This window comes from Hemiscyllium ocellatum, chromosome 16 (assembly GCF_020745735.1).
Source record: "Hemiscyllium ocellatum isolate sHemOce1 chromosome 16, sHemOce1.pat.X.cur, whole genome shotgun sequence".
Lineage (NCBI taxonomy): Eukaryota > Metazoa > Chordata > Chondrichthyes > Orectolobiformes > Hemiscylliidae > Hemiscyllium > Hemiscyllium ocellatum.
In genome coordinates, this window is record NC_083416.1 from 78,190,915 (window position 1) to 78,213,717 (window position 22,803).

The window sequence follows — 22,803 nt, forward strand, 5'->3', positions numbered from 1 at the left end:
CATCCACGTGTTCCAACCATTCTCCAGCCTTGCACCTCCCTGACTCTGCAATAGCCACCCGATGAAGGATTAAGCCTGAAACATCAACTCTCTCACTCCTCAGATGCTGCCTGACCTGCTGTGCTTTTTTCAACACCACACTTTATCCACTCCAATACTCCTACCTTCATCCACCTCTGCACTCCTCCAATCCTGGCCATCTTGTGTCTCTCCCATCCATCCCCTCCCCCACAAGTTTAATTATACCAGAATTGATAGCCAAGCCTTTGTGTATTGTGTCCTGAAGGGTTGGAACTGCTCCCTAAACCTCCCTGCTTCTCTATCTCCTTATTAAAGGTACCCCTTGGACCCTACCCCCTTGTCTAAGAGTTGTGCCATCTGCCTTAACACCCCTTTATGTGCCACAGTGTCACATCCTGTCTGAGAATGCCATCATGAACACCCAGTGAACTGAATCATTGGTTCCAATGGGAAATGAGAAGGCGCTTTGGTCGATCATATGTGCTAGTGATGTCACCAGAGTAATAATCCGAGTGCTAATGGTCTGGGCTCACGGTGGCTGGGTCAAGATCCTGGAATTGCCTCCCTAATGTGGTCCACCAAGACTACAGAGTGGTTAAGGAGGTGTTTAACACACTCGCCTTCATTGCTCAGACCTTTGAGTACAGGAGTTGGGACATCACGTTGAGATTGTACAGGGTGTTGGTGAGACGTCTTCTGGAGAACTGTCTGGTCACCACGTTACAGGAAGGATATTATTAAAACTGGAGAGAGTACAGAAGAGATTTACCAGGATGTTGCCAGGAGTGGAGGGATTGAGTAACAAGGAGAGGCTGGATAGGCTGGGACTTATCTCACTTGAGTGCAGGAGGTTGAGAGTTGTCCTATAGAGGATTCTCAAATTACGAGGGGTATAGATAAGGTGAATGGCAGGTGTCTTTCCTGTAGGTTGGGGGATTTCAAGACTAAGGGGGCATATTTTTAAGGCAAGAGGAGAAAGATTTAAAAAAAGACATGGGGGCATTTATTTTAACAAAGAGAGTGGTTGTGTGTGGAATAAACTTCTAGAGAAATTGGTGGACGTTTATAACATTTAAAAGACCTTTGTATAACTACGTGAATCAGAAAGGTTTGGAGGGATATGGGCCAGGTGCAGGTAGGTGGGACTAGTTTAGTTTGGGATTATGGTCGGCACGGACTGGTTGGACCGAAGGGTCTGTTTTCGCGCTGTACAATAAAATCCTGGGTTCAAATCCCATCAAACTCAAATACATCGGGAATAGAAACTATTTCAACCTTGGCAACTATCATCGATTGCACATCCTTACACTTTAGTCACCTGCTATTCATATTTGGTTTGGTTTTGGGCTCGCAGCAATCTGACTGACTCTGAACTACAATGGCCTTAGCAAGTCAAGGAGTTCAAGAGAATGGGCAACACATGCTCTCCTGGCGCGCAAGACCCACATCCGGGTAAAGAATACAGCAAAAAAAATCAATGTTCCCGGAATTTAAGCACAAATCCCAAATGAATATGTCTAGTGCCAGTATGGAGGTATCCCATCTCACGATGCTTGGTTAAAGATTCTACATAAATGCAAGTTTTTGTTGTGGACTAAACAGAGGTGCTCAAGCTGATGAAGTGAAAACACTGGCCAAAGTTAAGCTGTTGCTAATGGCGACAGCGACCACTGACTGAACTGTCTTCTAGATTCCTTTCCGCAAAATAAAAGTTGAGAAAAGGGAAGTTGTGGTCAGATTGGAATTTCAGATCCCAAAGGTTTTATTGTTTTTGACAAGGTTACCAGGTAAGAGCGATTTATATGGACAAGGTGAACTGGAGGCCACTTTTGATTATCCTTACTCCAAGTAACGGATCATAAAATCAAAACTAACGATCCCACTGCGGGTACTGACGGAGCTCTGCTTTGTTAAAGATGTACTACTGAAACAATTCTTCATTCTTAAAGATGCAGCGCTCAGGGTTCTCCAGATTGTTGGCGCTACAATACTGAAGTACATCTGCACTGTCGGAGGGTCAGTACTGAGGGAGTGCTGCACTGTCGGAGGGTCAGTGCTGAGGGAGTGCTGCACTGTCGGAGGGTCAGTACTGAGGGAGTGCTGCACTGTCGGAGGGTCAGTACCGAGGGAGTGCTGCACTGTTGGAGGGTCAGTGCTGAGGGAGTGCCGCACTGTCGGAGGGCCACTGCTGAGGGAGTGCTGCACTGTCGGAGGGTCAGTGCTGAGGGAGTGCTGCACTGTCGGAGGGTCAGTACCGAGGGAGTGCTGCACTGTCGGAGGGCCAGTGCTGAGGGAGTGCTGCACTGTCTGAGGGTCAATGCTGAGGGAGTGCTGCACTATCAGGGGGTCAGTGCTGAGGGAGTGCGGCTGTGTAGGAGGGGCAATGCTGAAGGAGTGCCGCAATGTCAGAGCGTCAGCACTGAGGGAGTGCCACACTGTCGGAGGGTCAGTGCTGAGGGAGTGCCGCAGTACTCCCTCAGTACTGACCCTCCAACAGTGAGGCACTCCCTCAGCACTGACCCTCTGACAGTGCAGCACTCACTCTGTACTGACCCTCCGATAGTGTGGCACTCCCTCAGTACTGATGCTCTGACATTGCAGGTCAGTACTGAGGGAGTGCCACACTGTCAAAGGGTCAGTACTGAGGGAGTGCCGCACTGTCAGAGGGTCAGTGCTGAGGGAGTGCCGCACTGTCAGAGGGTCAGTACTGAGAGAGTGCTGCACTGGCAGAGGGTCAGTACTGAAGGAGTGCCGCACTGTCAGAGAGTCAGTACTGAGGGAGTGCCACACTGTCGGAGGGTCAGTACTGAGGGAGTGCCACACTGTCAGAGGGTCAGTACTGAGGGAGTGCCACACTGTCAGAGGGTCAGTACAGAGGGAGTGCCACACTGTCGGAGGGTCAGTACAGAGTGAGTGCTGCACTGTCAGAGGGTCAGTGCTGAGGGAGTGCCGCACCGTCGAAGGGTCAGTACCGAGTGTGTGCTGCACTGTCAGAGGGTCAGTACCGAGTGTGTGCCGCACTGTCCGAGGGTCAGTGCTGAGGGAGTGCCGCACTGTCGGAGGGTCACTACCGAGTGTGTGCCGCACTGTCTGAGGGTCAGTGCTGAGGCAGTGCCGCACTGTCAGAGGGTCAGTGCTGAGGGAGCGCCGCACTGTCGGAGGGTCAGTGCTGAGGGAGTGCCGCACTGTCAGAGGGTCAGTGCTGAGGGAGTGCCGCACTGTCAGAGGGTCAGTGCTGAGGGAGCGCCCCATTCTTGTCCTTTCCATCTTTCTGTAAAAGTGAAGTCTCGATGTCAATATGAAGCAGCTTTTTATCCCCCACCGAGCCCTGAGCAATTTGTAACCTTTAACCAAAATCACTGAATGCTGGTTATCGTGGCTTTTCATTGGGGAATTATCCTGGGACCTGCTTAAAGGTGTGGGGGCAAGATTACAGAGTGACCAATGATCCTGAATGGCTCTGGCTGTTTGTGCAACTCATCGAAATTACATTTCTTCTTGTCATCAAACAGAAATAGTGTCTGCGTTGGTGACAGCAGAGACTGTGGGAGGGGGAGGATGTTGGGGAAGTGAAAATCTGAGACCATTTGTACTTTTCCTGGTAAACAACATTACACCAAATTGCGTGCAGCACTGCCGCTGGAGTCTCGAGCAAGCTGTGTCAACACTGGCACCTTCATGGAGAAAGTAGGTACTGCAGATGCTGGAGATTAGAGTCCAGATTAGAGTGGTGCTGGAAAAGCCCTTCATCAGGATTTTCCCTCTCCTCGGATGCTGCCTGACCTGCTGTACTTTTCTGGCACCATTCTAATCCTGAATGGCAGCTTCACGGCTGATGATGTCTTTTAATTGGTTGATGAAATAATATTACCAACTCTGAATGGGCGTATATACATATCTTTATTCATGGACCATGTGAAGTTTGTGGACACTTTCTGGATGAGACAGAGTTCTTATCAAGTGAGGACAGAATCCGTATGTTTCTTTCAGATAAAAAAAGTGAGGTTAGCAATGTGTGCTGGAAGCCATCTGCTGATTACACCTGTGACTTTTGGATAGCAGCCTGGTAAATCTTTTAGGGTGATACTGATGGGTTTGTTGCCCTTAATTGCTGAAAACTGGGCTTTACACTGTGTGGGTTGGGGGCGTAGCTGCTCCACGTACAGTAACTGACATTGGCGTGCTGTTTGCAGCATTGATGTTCCTTGGGTTGTTGTTGTACAATCGCCTCAAAGGCCCGTGCAACTGGTCAGAAAAGGAGAGGGAATGCAACTGGTCTCGTCGTGGAAAGGTGTGTCCTCCCATCTTTTATTTTTAAATTTGCCATTCGTGGGATCTTGCTGCTTTAAATCAGCGACATTAGTTCCAAAGGGCTTTGAGATGTGGTGAGAACATGGAAGTAGCTATGTCAATCTGGCTCACTAATGTCCCGAGGGAAGGAAATGCCATTGCCACAGAGGACTGCAGAGGCTACGTCACTGTGTGTATTTAAGATAGAGAGAGCGAGGTTTGTGATTAGCAAGGGGTGAGGGGTCAGGGTTAAGGGTTACAGGGAGAAGGCAGGAGAATGGGGTTGAGAAACACATTGCCTTCTGGGCTGTCAGGAATGGGCACAGCCCACAAATAAATTTAATAAAAACAAAATATGAAGTCTTCCTTTATTTAGGGGAAAGTGAGGACTGCAGATGCTGGAGATCAGAGTCCAAACGTGTGGTGCAGGAAAGGCGCAGCAGGTTAGGCAACATCCGAGGAGCAGGAGAGTCGATGTTTTGAACGGAAGCTCTTCATCAGGAATGTTCATCAGGAACTCCCTTTATTTAGGCCGCCTCAAGGCTGTTATGTGGGAGCACTGACCGATGCTGTAGAGAGTGACAGGGACACTGGCTGGGAGACAGGAACCTTGTGAAAGCAGACATGTTGGGGGGTGTGCAGGGGTTGGGACAATGGGAGATCACATGATACCACCACAAAGAATAGACCAAACCTGAACAGACCTCTTCCCCTTTAGCTTTGGACTCACCTGGGTTGCTATCCACAAACACAGAGGTATTCCTAGTCACTGAAGAGCTCCAGGAAAGGCTGAAGTGAGTGGAAACAACTCCACTTGCTGGTCAGACTGCTGCAAAAACTGGTTTTTCATGAGATCTGCTTGCTATGGAGATATCTCACTTCCTTATCCCTCTTCCTTTGGGCTGTTGCTGTATTACTGAAATTGCCTTTCAGCTGTTTGTTTTGTGGCCTTGACTCAGAAGCGTGTGGGTTTACCACCAGGAGCTCACTGTTCTGTCAGTGATTCCATCAGTGTTTTGGGAGTTTGGGGGAGCTATCCTGGTCATTGTCTGGTGACCACAACACGATCATTGATCATTCAATACTTGTCTGGTTCATAAAGGGATGTCCTTTCCCAGGTCTGAACCACAGGTGACTCCAAACCCACAACAATGTGTTTGACTCTCAACTGCCCTCTGTAATGGCCAAGCAGTTTAAGGGCAACTAGGGACTTGTCTGTGATAATCCCATCCCAGGAAAGGAGAATAAAGCAATGCCAAGTATAACCCAACACTAAGTTGCTCAAAGCTATGCCTCATTTAAAATACGAACATGTCCCCAAGAAACAACATAGAACATTTCGGCACAGTACATGCCCTTTGGCCCTTGGTGTCACGCTGACCTGTGAAACCAATCTGAAGCCCATCTGTCCTACACTATTCCCTTATCATCCATATGTCTATCCAATGTCCATTTAAAAGCCTTTAAAGTTGGTGAGTGTACTACTGTTGCAGGCAGGGGGTTCCACACCCCTACTACTCTCAGAGTAAAGAAAACTACCTCTGACATCTGTCCTATATCTATCACCCCTCAGTTTAAAGCTGTGCCCCTCGTGCTCACCGTCACCATCGGAGGCGAAAGGCTCGCACTGTCCACCCGATCTAACCCTCTGATTATCTTGAATCAACATGCTCAACAAAAATCACTTCCCCATTAAAACGCAGCTGCTCCTTGGCTGTAATTGTTAAGCTAGGAGAGTTTATTTTTTGCTATTAAGGGATTGTAATTTACATGTAACACTTACACCTCAGCTCAAAGCACAATTTTCAGGAATTTTGTCTTGTTCACAGGATGGAATACCAGGAGTAACGAAGAACAGTTCCTTCATCAAGATTTTAATTCATTCTTGGGATGTGGGTATCACTGGTTGGGCCAGCATTTATTGCTGAACCCTAATTGCCCAGAGGGTAGGTAGGACTCAACAACTTTGCTGTGGGTCTGTGGTCATGCGTGTGTCTGATGTTTCCTTCCCTAAAAGGTAGTTATGGCTTCTTCCTGACAATCAGCAACAATTTGCATGATTAGACTCTTCATTCCTGATGTTTACTGAAGACAAACTTCACCATCGGCCATGATGGGGTTAGAACCCAGCTCCCCAGGAAGGTTACCTAGCGCTCTCGATGAATAAAGTCGAGTAATAATATCCCTAGGCCATCACCTCCCCTGTCTATTCCAGAAAGAATACAGAAAACTGACATACATGACCTGATGTGATTCAGTGTCTTACACACTTCACTGAATTATCCAGGCTACAGGCCAAGTTCTGGAGGATGGGACTAGTCATCGTCATAGACATAGTCATAGAGATGTACAGTACAGCGTGGAAACAGACCCTTTCATCCAACTTGTCCACGCTGGCCAGATATCCTAATCTAATCAGATAGGTGCCTGACGACTATCTCAGAGATTGTTGAGAGTTTCTTTTTATTCATTGACAGGATGTGGACATCACTGGTCAGACCAGCATTTATGACCCATCCCTAATTGTCCAGAGGAGAATGTGAGGATTGCAGGTGCTGGACATCAGAGTCAAGATTGTGGTGCTGGAAAGGCGCAGCAGGTCAGGCAGCATCCAAGGAACAGGAGAATCAACATTTTGGGCAAAAGCCCTTCATCAGTTAAGTTTTAACCCCGTTGCTGTGGGTCTGGAGTCACGCCTGGGCCAGACTGTTTAAGATTTCCTTCCTTTGAGGACATTAGAGAACTAGATGGGATTTTCCTGACAATCGACACCATCAGACTCCAAATTCCAGATGTTTATAAGGATTCAAATCCCACCTTCTGCCGCTGTATGATGCGGACTCATGCCCCCAGAAAATTACCAGGGTCTCTGGATTAAAGATCTGGCAATAATCCCACTAGGATATCACCTCCCCATTACCTTTTTGTCGGGAAGGTGGGGGTGAGGGTGTGGGGAAAGCCTCCGAAATCATCCATCCAACTCCTTGTGCACCAACCCCACCCTCAGCCTCTCAGAGTGGTAGAGTCCACAGGCCGGGCATTAAGTCTCATCAGGCATCTCAGAGCCCCACAAGTCACCCCTCCCCCATCCCCAGGGACTGCCAGAGAACGGGAGAATGCATGAGGACTTCAAATACACTCGCTGACTATGGAAAAAGGACAAAGACGACAGAACCTGGACCTTCACAAGTTTATTGCAACTTCTGTGTCTTTTGTTAAAAAATAATGCAAGCTCGTTAGCAGCACAGGGGTGGGGCTGAGGAGGTTCCCAAGAACGTGCAGAAGACACAGAATGGTGGCTGAGGTCGACAACTGTGCACCCATTGAGGACCTACTGTCAAACGCTTCTCACTGCCAAGAGCAAGGGTCAGGATAGAGCGTCCTGTCCTTGGATGAATGGTATTTGGGGAGGGTGTAGCTACTACCCACTCCTTGACTTTCCAGAAACCCTTCCACTCCTTCAGCTCCGTTATTTTTACAGATGGACGTATTGGAAGGAAAGGACTAAAACACCTAATCTTTACAAATCCCAGATGATTTTCTTCAACAACTCAGGGCTGGCCAGAGGATTGGGAGCTCTCCTTCGTGACTGAGGGGCGTAGAATTTATCGCAAACGCTAGCGGTGACCGCGGTCTGAGCTTAAACTGGAACAGAACTCCTCTGGATCCATCCCGGGAGTTTGGTTTCGAGGCAGGAAATCAGTCAGTGCATCAAAGTTATAGATTGACAGATCAACCACCATCTCATTGAACTAAATGGGCTAAATGGCCTACTTCTCCTCCTGGGTCCTATGTTCTTAAGGAAATAAAATGGGGTTTGATTTACTGGGGCTGGGAAAATTAGTGAGAGGGTGGTGGAAGGAGGGGGTGAGAAGCATGGGATGGGTGGGAATGAGGAGGGTGAGGAAGGGGGAGGGGATGGAGGAGGGCATGAACAATGGAGTCTGAAGGTGTACAATGAAGGTGGAGTCCAATTTAAAAGGCAGCCCCACAGCACAGGAGAAATGTCTGTTTAAAAAAACACATCTTCAAACACATTCCTGATACGAGAGAGTAGGCTGAAAATTATATTGTTAAAAAGTTGATTGAAATAAGACATTTGGAGGTCAGGCAGCAGAGTGAGAGATTGTCAGAGCCAGGATTGAGGTGGAGCGATCGAGTGGGCAGGAGCAGGGAAACTGAGGGGAGAACTGCAGGGGAGAGTGTGTGTGTGTGTGTGTGTGTGTGTGTGTGTGTGTGTGTGTGTGTGTGTGTGTGTGTCTCCGTCTGTAAATGTTTGTCTCTGTGTCTGTGTGCCTGTGTATGTGTGTGGGGGTGGGGTGGGTGTGGGGATGATGTGAAGGTGTGGGGGAGTGGGGTTGGGTGGTGTGGGGTGGGGTAGGGGTTGTGTGGGGGTGGGGTGCTGGGGTGGGTTGGGGGTGGTGGTGGTGTGGTATATGTGGGGGTGGGGGTGTGAGGGTGTGGGTGTGGTGTGGGGATGGGGTGTGGCGGTGGGTGCGGGGGTGTGGAGTGGGGGAGTGGGGTTGGGTATGGGGGTGGGGGTGGGAGTGTGTGGGGGTGGGGTGTGTGGGGATGGGGTGTAGAGAGGGTGGGGTGGGATGTGTGGGGATGGGGTGTGTGGGGATGGGGTGTAGAGAGGGTGGGGGTGGGATGTGTGGGGATGCGGAGTGTGGGGGTGGGTGTGGGAGTGTGTGGGGGTGGGGTGTGTGGGGATGCGGAGTGTGGGTTGGGTGTGGGGGTGGGTGTGAGAGTGTGGTGGGTGTGGGTGGGGGTGGGTGGGTGTGGAGAAGGTTGAAAATTAGGTGGCGATATTCTGAGAGGAAGGGATATTCTGAGTGAGGGGTAAGGATCGTGTGGATCTCGTGGAGTTTGGAGAGACTGGAAATGGCATTGGGGAGGCAGGGCAATGTTTGAGGTAACAGGGCAGAATACCCCCCCCAAAAAATGAGGTGGCTGATATTGAGGGGTGAAGGGTAGGGAGACCTTCCAAGACCAATCATGGAGCTACACAATGAAACAGAGATGTACTATACGGCAGAGCTCAGTACTGACTATCGCTTAACACACACACAGCTAGAGACTGGATTGTGAACTAACGGAAGGTCACTGGGGTGACTGGTCATGATGAAGAGAGGGTTAAAGGGACTGCCAAGCTCAACTCGTGATTCAGCACATTGACAGATACAAACATGGCGTTGGCTGGGGACGTTGAAGGACTGGTGACCGTCCCTTTCCCCTCTCTCCCCTTGCCGATGTCCCATCAGGCCTTGCTTTAACAGTGGATATTGGTGGTGTCCGTCCTGTATCTCTCCAACGTTCAGGACAGCAGCCACATAGTCCAATGGGATGATGGCTCCTAGTCTTCACCACCACAGAGTGCCAGCAGGACCTGTCTGTAGTCCCCTGAAGTATCTCCCTGGAAACAAATGGAAAATGAACGCTCTTGACAGAATCAGGAATTATTGTGGTGGCGAAGAACTCTGTTCGGCCCATCCTTTCTGCACCGTCTCCTATCCCTGCAGTCCATTGGAGAGATTCCTGCAGCCTGGACATATATCTGTGCAGACACTGATGGATATTGCACAGGATCAGGTGGGGTTTGGGTGTGGGGGGGGGGGGGGGGTGCTGTTGGAGTCAGATACCTCAGTTCACTGGTCAGCTGGCATAGAATGCCAACAGTGCAGGTTCAATTCCCACACCAACTGAGGTTACCATGAAACACCCACCATCAAAACCTCCGACCCCCAACCCCTTTGCCTGAGGTGACCCTGAGGTTAAACCACCACCAGGAATCTCTCTCAAATGAGAGAGCAGTCCTTTAAGAATAGATGATTTGATTTTATTTTAACTGCATAGGGGTCCATTCAGCCCATATGGTCTTTAGGAAGAGCTAACTAATTAGTCCCAAACATCTACTTTTCCAGTATTATCCAAATCCCCTTCAAAGGTTCCCACTGGCCTTTCCAACAATGACCCACTGAGGAGGTGACAATCAACTCCTATTGCCACTGAGTTTCAATCAGCATCCTCCAGTTACTGACCTGCCCACCACTGGAGACACTTCCTCCTTACTTACCCTCTCAAAACCCTTCACGATTTCAAACGCCTCCAATCAAAATCCCCTTTCCGTTCACCGGACTGAGAATGACCCCCAGACCCTTCAGTTTGATCAGATGTTGTCAGTGAGTCTCGAGTGCAATCTCCAAGTTGTTAATCGCAGGGAGATTTGGGGGTGGTGCTATTCCCAGGATGGCTGGGTCTCTGTGGTACCCGTAAATGGGTGAACGACTGAAGTCACAGCCAATTGGTTTGGCCTATCCTTCAAATCTGTTAACAGACCTCACTGCAACTGTCTCCAGATCGCTTTTACTGCATCCCAGTCTTTTCCATTGTCATTCCCAGGCTCTCACTTCAGATTTGAAATCCTTAACCTCAATAACAAAAATCCGACCAAACCTACCCACATCCCTATAACATTCCCACTAATCAGCCAGGTCTCTGTTTTTCCAATTCTGGTTTCTCCAGTGTACCCCTGTTACTCCACTCCATTAGTACAGAACATAACTGTCCAATTCCTTCCCTAAAACTTTCTCTCTCTCTCTCACTCTCTCTACACCTTTAAGGCACTCGAGAAAAACTGCCTCTTGGCTCTTGCTGTGAGGTCATATGACCTAACACATCACACCTCGTGGCCTAGTGTCATGATGGAATCTGACCACATTGAATGGTTAACACATAGACACTCAGCTCATTCATAGAGTTCGCACAGAGTGGAAACAGACCATTCAGCCCATTGAGTCCACACCAATCCTCCAAACAGTATCCCACCCAGACCCACCCCTTCTACCCTTTCTCTGTAACTGCGTATTCTCCATGGCAACCCACCTAACTTGCACATCCATGGACACTATGGGGCAATTTCCAAAGGCCAACCCACCCTAACCTGCACATTCCTGGACACTATGGGACAATTTTCCATGGCCAACCCACCCTAACCTGCACATCCCTGGACACTATGGGGCAATTTCCCATGGCCAACCCACCCTAACCTGCATATCCTTGGATACTATGGGGCAATTTCCCATGGCCAATCCACCCTAACCTGCATATCCCTGGACACTATGGGACAATTTCCCATGGCCAACCCACCCTAACCTGCATATCCCTGGACACTATGGGGCAATTTCCCATGGCCAATCCACCCTAACCTGCATATCCCTGGACACTATGGGGCAATTTCCCATGGCCAACCCACCCTAACCTGCACATCCCTGGACACTATGGGACAATTTCCCATGGCCAATTCACCCTAACCTGCACATCCCTGGACACTATGGGGCAATTTCCCATGGCCAACCCACCCTAACCTGCACATCCCTGGACACTATGGGGCAATTTCCCAAGGCCAACCCACCCTAACCTGCACATTCCTGGACACTATGGGGCAATTTCCCATGGCCAACCCACCCTAACCTGCACTCCCTGAACACCATGGGGCAATTTCCCATGGCCAATCCACCCTAGCCTACACATCCCTGAACACCATGGGGCAATTTCCCATGGCCAATCCACCCTAGCCTACACATCCCTGGACACTATGGGGCAATTTCCCATGGCCAACTCACCCTACCTGCATATCCCTGGACACTATGGGACAATTTTCCATGGCCAACCCACCCTAACCTGCACATCCCTGGACACTATGGGGCAATTTCCCATGGCCAGCCCACCCTAACCTGCATATCCTTGGATACTATGGGGCAATTTCCCATGGCCAATCCACCCTAACCTGCATATCCCTGGACACTATGGGGCAATTTCCCATTGCCAACCCACCCTAACCTGCATATACCTGGACACTATGGGACAATTTCCCATGGCCAACCCACCCTAACCTGCATATCCCTGGACACTATGGGACAATTTCCCATGGCCAACCCACCCTAACCTGCATATCCCTGGACACTCTGGGGCAATTTCCCATGGCCAATCCACCCTAACTTGCACATCTTTGGACTATGGGAGTAAACCCACACAGAAACGGGGAGAATGTGCAAACTCCACACAGACAGTTGCCCGAGGCTGGAATCGAACCGGGTCCCTTGCGCTGAGAGGCAGCAGTGCTAAGGCACTGGGCCACTGTGCCGCATCATTGTGTCCTTATGTCTGCAACCTCCCTGGTGCTATTCCCACAGCCCCACCTTCCTCTCTGACTCAGTCTTTACTTCCAGAAAATGATCCAGGTTGGGAATTTAAAGGTCAAAGGGCTGGTGGGGACGAGTCAGTCGTGGGTCAGCAGGCACAGACAGGGTTCAGGGAAAACCCAACTAGACCGTGACCTGAAAGACTCGGCTCTTCATCAGACACACAATCACTCCCTCCTGGATTCTCCCTCCTGGAGTTCATGTTTGATGGTTCCCCTCGGACACTTGCCTCTATAAAGGAGTACAGCGACGCATCATACATCTCTTTGAAGTCGTGTCGGATGTTCATCAGGTCAATTTCGCTCCTGGACACCATGATCCTGATCAGGGTCTTGTCATCTGTCCCCGCTCCCTAGAAAATCACGACAAGATTCTGAAGTTAACACCAGAGACAGGAGAACAGCTAATCCCAGAGCCGTTTAATCAGGACTAGGGTGCTCTGCTGGGGCTTCGATCGCCAAACGGTAAAGAGTTTGAAGTTGGATGATGCTGATTCACTCACTGCACATAAGGGCTAGAAGCAGGAGGTGGCCATTCGGCCACTCGCACCTGCTCCACTATTTAATACCATCATGGCTGATCTCATCTTGGTCTCAACTCCACTTTCCTTCCCACTCTCCATGACCCTTCAGCCATTAGGAATTGAAAGTCTGAATATCTCCTCTGATTTATTCCGTGTGTTGGCATGCTGGGGGAGTGAATTCCTCCCCATCTCTGCTTCAATACTGCATCCCCTCCCCATCTGAAAACCAGGACCTCTCGTTCCAGCTTGTCCCACATGAGAAAACATCCTCTCTCTCGACTTTCAGTCCCTTTTAGAATCTTGTATACCTTTATTAGATCTCCTCCCATCCTTCTGAACTCCAGACAGTAAAGGGTAAACTGCATCTTCAGGTGAGAAGGATTTAAAAGGGACCTGAGGGGTACCTTGTTCACACAGAGGAAGGGGTAGATGCAGGTACGGTTACAACATTTGCCCTTCCCTACCCTCCCACTGCCATCCACACCCAGAGGATCATCAGCCACCATTTCCACCACCTCCAGTGAGATGCCGACACCAGACACACATTCCCCTCCTCTCCCTTGTCCACCTTCTCAGTACACCACAGACACTCCCAACAAGCTCAACACCATCTGCAGTAAAACAGCTTGGTCTGGACCCCATCCACTCCCTTCACTGCTCAATCCCTTCACCGCTGACAGAGTGTGGACATCTCCCTGATTCTCTGCAGTAATTCACCAGAGCTCCATTGGCAACACCTTCCAAACCAACATCCATTGCCTCTGAGGAGGCCAAGGGCAGTAGGTACGTGGGAACACCAACCCCTGCCGGTTCCTCTCCACGGCACTCACCATCCTGACGTGGAAATAGATTGCTGTTCCTTCACTGTCGCTGGGTCAAAGTCCTGGAACTGAATACATGTAGGCAGCTGTGGAGTGAATGGATAAACTAATTCCATCACAGATGAGGTTAATGAAGGAGAATTTACCTTCATCGACTTGTAGAGGCGTTCAGCAAAGAAACCTGGCATGTTCTTGATGTTGCGAACTAGGAATGAAGGAGACAGAGAAATTGGTGTACAACAACAGCCTGCACTTATGTAGCACACCTAGATGTTTCCATTGACAAAACAAAAATAAAAATCCGAAAATATATACGCTGAACTCATGAACTGCGAATTTTGATTTGCTGGTGAAAGAAGATTAAACAGTAGCTTTCCAACTGGAACCAAATAAATCAGTTAAGCAGAAAAAAATCTTGGGCAATGGGGAGGAAAATCAAAACCAAAAATCACTGGAAAAGCTCAGCAGGTCTGGCAGCATCTGTGGAGAGAAATCAGAGTTAATGTTTTGGGTCCGGTGACCCTTCTTTATAGAATCTATACAGTGTGGAAGCAGGCCATTCAGCCCATTGAATCCACAATGACCCTAGGAACAGCATTCCACCCACACCCACCCCTCTACCCTATAATAAAAGGAAAATACTGCGGATGCTGGAAATCTGAAATAAAAGTACAAAGTCCTGGAGAAACTCAGCAGGTCTGGCAGTATCTGTGGAGAGAAAAACAGAGTTAACATTTCGAGTCCAGGAATCCTTCCCCAGGACTGAAGGGATGTGTAAAATGATAATTTCAATGATATTCACAAAGGGGGATGAGCAATGTAGAGGAGTGATATAGATGCAGCATAGGTGTTAATGGTGGGTGTTAATAGTAGAAAATAAGCCACCTCTGCAAACAATCCCTGGGGCACTAGGGCACAAGGACAGAATCAAAATACAGGACATAAACATTAACTCCTTCAGGACCACAAGCTTATACAACAGGCTACATAGCCTAGTTCTTGCTGCATTACAATATGATGCTATGGCAGTTTAGAGTTATTGTGCTATCAAGTCATGGAAGGACAGATGATCCCAAAGCTTGGTCAATGGGGGTGGTTTTAAGCATGGGAGAGAGCGAGGTAAAGAGTCATTGAGGTTTACAGACAGAGTTCTGGAGCTTAGCACCAGGACTGCTGAAGGCACAGCTGCCAATGGCAGAACATGCTCTTTATCATCATCCAACCAGCACCTCAAATATTTTACAGAACAGGTGTCTGGCATTAAATGGCAAAATATACAAGTGAGTACTGGATTGTGGAACTAAGTTGAGGTCAAAACATTGAATATTTTCAAGAAGCCCATAGAATTGTAGAGTCCTCCGAAGAGTATCCCACCCAGACCCATTCCCCTCCCCTACTACTTTACATTTACCCCTGACTAATGCACCTAACCTACACATCCCTCAACACTACAGGCAATTTACCTAACCTTTGGAGTGTGGGAGGAAACCGGAGCACTCGGAGGAAATCCACACAGACACAGGGAGAATGTACAAACTCCACACAGTCACCCGAGGTGGGAACTGAACCCAGGTCCCTGGTGCTGTGAAGCAGCAGTGCCAACCACTGAGCCCCTGTGCCATCCCACGTTCTTAGGGCTAAAGGGATCAAAGGATCTAGGGAGAATAGGGGTTGTGATTGGATGATCAATTACAGTCCTAACGAATGGTACAGCAGGCACAAAGGGCAGAGTGGCCTACTCCTGCAGCTATTCCCTGTGTTTCTTGATTTATGCTTCAGAGTTTAGAAGAATGAGGGCTGATCTTATTGAAATATACAAGATTCTGAAGAGGCTTGATGCTGGAAAGGTATTTCTACCAATGGAGAAAACTCTCACAAGGGACACAGATACAGGATAATTCACTCACAGCTGAGAATCATAGAATCCTAACAGTGTGGAAACAGGCCATTCGGCCCAACAAGTCCACAGTGGCCTTCCAAACAGCACCATACCCAGCCTCACCCCACCTAACCCTATCCCTGTAACCTTGCATTTCCCTTAGTCAATCGACCCAACCTGCACATCTTTGGACTGATGAGGATTTTCTTCTCCCAGAGAGCAATGAATGTCTGGGATTCTCTACCCCAGGGGGTTGTGGAGATCTCTGAAAATATTTGAAGAGGATGTAGACAGACTTTTGAAATGTGACGGAGTTGCAGCTTTGAGAGGCACTGGTCTGAAAGAGAAGTCAAACCCTCGGACAGATCAGCCATGACCTTCCGAAACGGCACAGCAGGTTTTAAACAGACTAAATCCATCCATGTTTTGATCTTCAGTCACAATGTTTCACGGAAGCCTTCTGGATTGTGGAAGGATATGCACCCTTGCACAGAAACATACAAAGAGGAGACACTAGGCAGTGCCAATGGGAGAGGTTAGAGTCTATGCAAATACTGTCCAGGTACAGGTACACAGGGAGAAAAACAAAATCAACAGGAAGAAGAGTCTCACAACGACCAGGCACCCAGGTTCGATTCCAGCTTCGGGCGACTGTTGATGTGGAATTTACACATTCTCCCCGTGTCTGTGTGGGCCTCCTCCGGGTGCTCCAGTTTCCTCCCACAATCCAAAGATGTGCAGGTTAGGGTGGATTGGCCTTGCTAAATCGCACAGAGTGTCCATGGGTGTGTAGGTTAGGTGCATTAATTAGGGACAAATATAGGATAATAGGCTAGGGGAATGGGTCTGGGTGGTTTACTCTTCAGAGGGTTGGTGTGGATTTATTGAGCCAAATGGCCTGTTATCACACTGTGTGGGGGGGTGGGGGAGCAATGTGGACTGGAGAGAGAGAGAGAGAGTTCCAGAGTCTGTTTACTTTCTGATGTGTTGCTGACTCACTCTCTACAGACAAGAGAATATGCAGAAAGAACTCTGGAATTACCCCAGATAATTTAAGAACCTAATTCACCTTTCACACCATTCATCTTTGCATAAGGTTTTGGTCATAAAATAATAAATAACAGCCTTTATGAGATGACAGGGTGAAGGAGGGAAAAACCACTTATGAGAGACCAGGAAGAGATCAAATGTGAGAAGGTACAATAGGAGGAGGACTCGTTGATGGAATAGCTAATGAGATGTGGAATGCCTCATCACAAGGTGCTATTGAAGATCTGCAGTTTGCATTGATTAAAGGAGATTCTGTAGAAATACAGGCCCGGGAAGGTGGGAGAGAGAAACAGGGACAGCGAGAGAGGCAGGAAACTGGAGTCAGGGGAGCCAGGGTCTCGCACAGCACATGGTAATCTGGGTCATCTGTACCAGTCTGTGAGCTGCTGGAGCAGGAACGAGGGCTCGGGTGTTTGTCAGTGCCTCTGGAACCGAAATCAAGGGGGGAGTCAGAGACTCAGAATCGTCAAGAGTGGGGGCGGGGGATAAACAGAGGGCTGGGGACAGAGTGGGAGAAACAGAAGGGGGGGGTGACAGAGTTGGGGGGATTCCACATGTGTGTGTTATGTATGTGAATCTTTGTGTGCAGAATCCACATGTGCATGAGCAAATGTGTGCATCTGATTTGATTTATAATAGTCACATGTACCTGAGTACAGTGAAAAGTTTTGCTTTGCGAGCAGTACGGGCAGATCATAGCAAACAAGGACATACAGGGTACATCTGTATGTACATGTGTGTGTACATGTGTGTGCATAAGTATGTGTGCGTGTGTGTACATGTGGCTGTACGTATGTAGGTGTGTGCACATGTAGATAAATGTACATGTGTGCACATGCATGTGTGTGCACGTGGTTGAGTGTGTGAGTGCATATGTTGTCTGTGTATGTGTTTGAGTGTGTACACATGTGTGTTAATGTGTGTGTACGTGCAGATGAACATTGTCCCTTTTATTTGGAATGAACTGGACTGACTCACCGATAGCGATCAGTGCATTCCTCACGTCTCCAGATATATCATTCTTGATGGTCTGCTCGATATCTCTGTTGGTGAGTTTGATGTAATCCTGGAAAACTGCAAGAAAACACAGTGCAGCCAATCAGAGCCTGGGAAATACCTGCCAACCTCTACCCTAAGCTCCAGGCCTCAATGTCTCCAACAATCGGCAAAACACTCACAGGAGGATAATCAAACAGAAAGTGAGACCATTTCAGGGCACAGTCGGACAGATGGGGTAGGTTTTAAGGATAGTCTCCAAGGTGAGATGGGAGATATGGAGGGGGTTCCAATGATGGGGCGCAGGGAGAAGGCCACCAATGGTAGAGCGATGAAAATGGGGCCTGCGGAAGAGGCCAGAAGTGAAGGAGCTCAGAGATCCCAGAGGCTTAATAGAATCCCCACAGTGTGGAAAGCAGCCATTCAGCCCATCAAGTTTGCACCGAACTACTGAACAGCATCCCACCCAAACCCCTACCTTACCCATGGCCAATCCACCCCAACCTGCACATCCCTGGACACAGGGAGAATGTGCAAACTCCACACAGACAGGCATCCGAGGCTGGAATTGAACCCGGGTTCCTGGGGCTGTGAGGCAGCAGTGCTACCACTGAGCCACCAGGCTGGATTGAAAGCCCTGAGGAATTTACAGAGATGGGCCTGGGGGCTGTGAGGAGACCATGGAGGGTTGAGAATCAGGGGTGGGAGAAGGGTTAGGATGGTGTAGCTGAGGTGTAGACAAACAGGGGAAGTTAAGGAGAAAATGGCCGGCAGTGGTCAGTACACTGAGCTCCCTGTCGATACGTGGCCTGGGAATTTTAATATCCACCTGAGAAATGAAGAAGGACCTCAGTTTCAGATGTCATCTGAAGGGCGGTACATCCGACAGCGTTGGATTGGGAAGTACCAACCTTGGCCTGTGACTCAAATCTCTCAAGGAAGACTTGTGCACACGGCCTTCTCACTCAGAGGTGGAGAGTGCAGAGCAGAAACTGAAGGAGAAGCAGGGGTCAACAAGGGATGAAGACAGCACAGAGGGACAGCAGCAGATTCTGGGGGGTGGGGGAAGGGCGAACACTCACCTCTCCTGAGGTGGGGGTAGCTCCTCATACACAAGATGCTGATGAACTTTGACTCCATGGAGCCCGAGTCTTCGTCGGTTGAGCCACACAGCTCCTAACAACCACACAGCAAGGGGACGGAGTTAGAAAACAGTGCCAGCACAAGGACAGGCCATTCGCTCCATTCCAGTGTGTGCTGGACACAAGCCTTTGTCCTCCTCTGCACCATCTCCCTCTATCCTCCCACTCCTTTCACCCCGTGTGTCTGACTGTCATCGTCAAGAGCACAACATAATTAAAATTCAATGCCAGACCGGGTTTCTCTCTTGGTCTCGGACTGAGAGCAGGTCTCACTTCAGAGCAACGCAGGAAGCTGTGTGTGGGGGGTAGTTCACAGATCAACTTCCTAGAATCAACTGCAATGTGGAAACAAGCCATTCGGTCCATCAAGTCCATGCCAACCCTTTGAAGAGCATCTCAACGAAACCCACTCCATCACTGCATTCTCCATGTCTGTCCACCCTAACCTGCACATCCCTGGACACTATGGGGCAATTTCCCATGGCCAATCCACCCTAACCTGTACATCCCTGAACACTATGGGGCAATTTCCCATGGCCAATCCACCCTAACCTGTACATCCCTGAACACTATGGGGCAATTTCTCATGGCCAATCTACCCTAACCTGTACATCCCTGAACACTATGGGGCAATTTCTCATGGCCAATCTACCCTAACCTGTACATCCCTGAACACTATGGGGCAATTTCCCATGGCCAATCCACCCTAACCTGTACATCCCTGAACACTATGGGGCAATTTCCCATGGCCAATCCACCCTAACCTGTACATCCCTGAACACTATGGGGCAATTTCCCATGGCCAATCCACCCTAACCTGTACATCCCTGAACACTATGGGGCAATTTCCCATGGCCAACCCACCCTAACCTGTACATCCCTGAACACTATGGGGCAATTTCCCATGGCCAACCCACCCGAACCTGTACATCCCTGAACACTATGGGGCAATTTCCCATGGCCAATCCACCCGAACCTGTACATCCCTGAACACTATGGGGCAATTTCCCATGGCCAATCCACCCTAACCTGTACATCCCTGAACACTATGGGGCAATTTCCCATGGCCAATCCACCCTAACCTGTACATCCCTGAACACTATGGGGCAATTTCCCATGGCCAATCCACCCTAACCTGTACATCCCTGAACACTATGGGGCAATTTCCCATGGCCAACCCACCCTAACCTGTACATCCCTGAACACTATGGGGCAATTTCCCATGGCCAACCCACCCGAACCTGTACATCCCTGAACACTATGGGGCAATTTCCCATGGCCAACCCACCCGAACCTGTACATCCCTGAACACTATGGGGCAATTTCCCATGGCCAACCCACCCGAACCTGTACATCCCTGAACACTATGGGGCAATTTCCCATGGCCAACCCACCCTAACCTGTACATCCCTGAACACTATGGGGCAATTTCCCATGGCCAACCCACCCTAACCTGCACATCCCTGTCAACTTCTCCTACTCTCCAAATACCCAATCCCACACTGTGTCCTCCAACACCGCTCTTGAGAAAGAAACTTGCCATGACTTTATGTTGCCCTAGTGCTGTCTATCACCAGTACCTTCTGAAGTCTAGTTACAGCTGTAATGTTTGCTGTGTATCGGAGTTTGCTATTCTATGTCTCTTGATCCGATTATTGGCATCAGTCTGGATTTTGCACTGGATGGGGATTTGAGCCCACAATCCTCTGACTCAGAGATGGGAGCACTCCCCCCTGAGCCATGACTGATATCATCTCCATTCCTAGATCCACGAGTTAACAGACTTAGACCTCAGTCCCGCCCCATTCTAACTAACAGCAACGTGATTTAATACTGGGCCAGACACTAAAACAAATGGGAATCAGTAAAACCAAACATCAACAGTCAAGTCAAACCACTCGTGTTTTCTGACCAAGTGCCCATCATGAATTTCTTTGTTTCTGGGGGGTTTTGAGGAGGGAGTGCAGAAAACTGGATTAAAAACACAACATCCTACATTCAAAGGAGCATCATTTATATAAACACTAAAAACCTGCTGTCCGCTAAGGAAGAGTCTCAACCATGACAGTGCAGTGACGGTTTACAGAGACTTACCAGGTAATCGGATATAAGCTGACATGGTTTGCATAGTAAAGGAAAGAAAAGAGAGAGTGTTTTTGTTTCTCTGTCACGTTAGTAAGAATCCAACAAGAACATAAGAGAGATCGGACACCCAGACAGCACAGCACTGTACTGTCTGATAGTTGTCACCTACAACGGTCCTGTGGTGGGGTTCCATTTGCTAGCTAGCTGCTCCCATTCTGAGAGAGTTAAATACACAGAAATAATGCCCACTAGTGGAAGGATGAGAAACCAGGACACATTCATTGAAGGCAACAGCAGTAGAATCAGAGGAGGACGGGGAGTGTTTTTAATATAACCCAGCACTGAGTAGTTATCAAGAATGATCTGCCTGAAAGGGTGGTGAGAGCAGAATTCTGAATATATTTCAAAAGGGAAATCAGATAAACACTTGGAAAGGAAACATTTGCAGGGTATTGTGAGGGAAGAGTAAAGGGGGCTAGGATAGCTGTTCCAAAGAGCTGGCATACACACAGTGGGCCAAATGGCCTCACTCTGTGCTATTTCATTCCAATATTGTTCCAGGTACAATTGTCAACCAAGACCAGGCACCTCCTGAAACAGAAGAGTTTCAAAGTGGGACTAAGGCAGGGCAGGATGTAATATCTCAAATCGGGCCTTGTCATACACCAGTGCATGCTGGGAAATCTCAGCATCCTTTATACAGAGCGGACACACACACACACACACACACACACACACACACACACACACACAGCGGACTGCATACCCTGACCTGTAGATGCAGCTGGCTAAATCCAAAAAGTTATCCAGATTCATGTTATGTTAAAAAAAACGTTGTGGTTAAAAATATCCTTTCACAACCTTAAAATGATGCTTCCAGCCAATCAAAGCACTGCTGCTTTATGAGTTACACAGCAATTTGCCCATCAGCAGCTCTCCCCAATAGGAAGAAAAAGGTCGAGGTCGGTTCAGGGATCAATACTGGCCCAAGGACCCCCCAGAGGACTGCTCTCCTCTGAGCTCCAGGGTGGGGCTGGATAGGCCGCGGTGGGGATTATTTCTTTTTGTTCTTTGTTATATTATAGTGGAAGCACTGTTATTCAGAATTTTTAATTTCTTTGTATTTTCTAAATTATTACCATAATTTTGTACTTTCGAATTTCTGTAATGCTAAACTTTCTATTTCTTTATTATTCTACTTTTTTCCCTAAGAATTTGTACAGAAGATTCCATACTTAAGCACATTGGCAGCTAAGGTAGTGTTCTAAGTGGGTGATTGTAAACTTTTCACTGTGTTCACGTCAGTGACAATAAAGTTAATTCAATTCAGTCTTTTCTCATCGGAGTCTGAGGGGTGACCTGACAGAGGTTTATAAAATAACGAGGGGCATGTCTGTATCACAGTGCAGTCTGTTGGGACAGAGGCCTGGGTAAAGAATAAGACAAGTTCCAAGTCGCACTAAAACCTTTAAAGAAATTCTTGCATTTATATAGTGCCTTTCACAATTGCAGGGTCCCCACCCCCCAACCCCCTTCACCATCAATGAAATACTTACTCCTGCCTCCAATACTTCTGCTATTAGTGGACAAATACGTTCAAAGAAAATTAATTCCGGAATTACTCACCATTTTTGAAAACCCCCTCTGTGATTTGGATTATACCTGCATCGGGAGGTGGGTTTTTAATTTCTGTGGGTGCTGGGCCAGTCTTGGAGACCCCTAGCCCACAGAGGCTTTGTACACTAATGGTCCCACCTAGAGACAGGCACATTCCGGAGAAGTTTGGAGCAGT

General features: G+C 48.6%; 1 protein-coding gene across 1 annotated transcript in view; it reads right to left on the bottom strand.

Moving 5' to 3' along the window:
* Positions 1–7,487: 7,487 nt before the first annotated feature.
* anxa6 (annexin A6) overlaps positions 7,488–22,803 on the bottom strand; it is a 105,266-nt gene continuing 89,950 nt past the window's right edge. The window contains exons 21-25 of the mRNA XM_060837428.1: positions 18,867–18,960; positions 17,767–17,862; positions 14,006–14,064; positions 12,745–12,867; positions 7,488–9,727 (exon numbers count right to left, since the gene is read on the bottom strand). Of these exons, the coding sequence (XP_060693411.1) occupies positions 9,668–9,727; positions 12,745–12,867; positions 14,006–14,064; positions 17,767–17,862; positions 18,867–18,960 (432 nt within the window). The 3' untranslated portion in view covers positions 7,488–9,667. The remainder of the gene's footprint in view (positions 9,728–12,744; positions 12,868–14,005; positions 14,065–17,766; positions 17,863–18,866; positions 18,961–22,803) is intronic.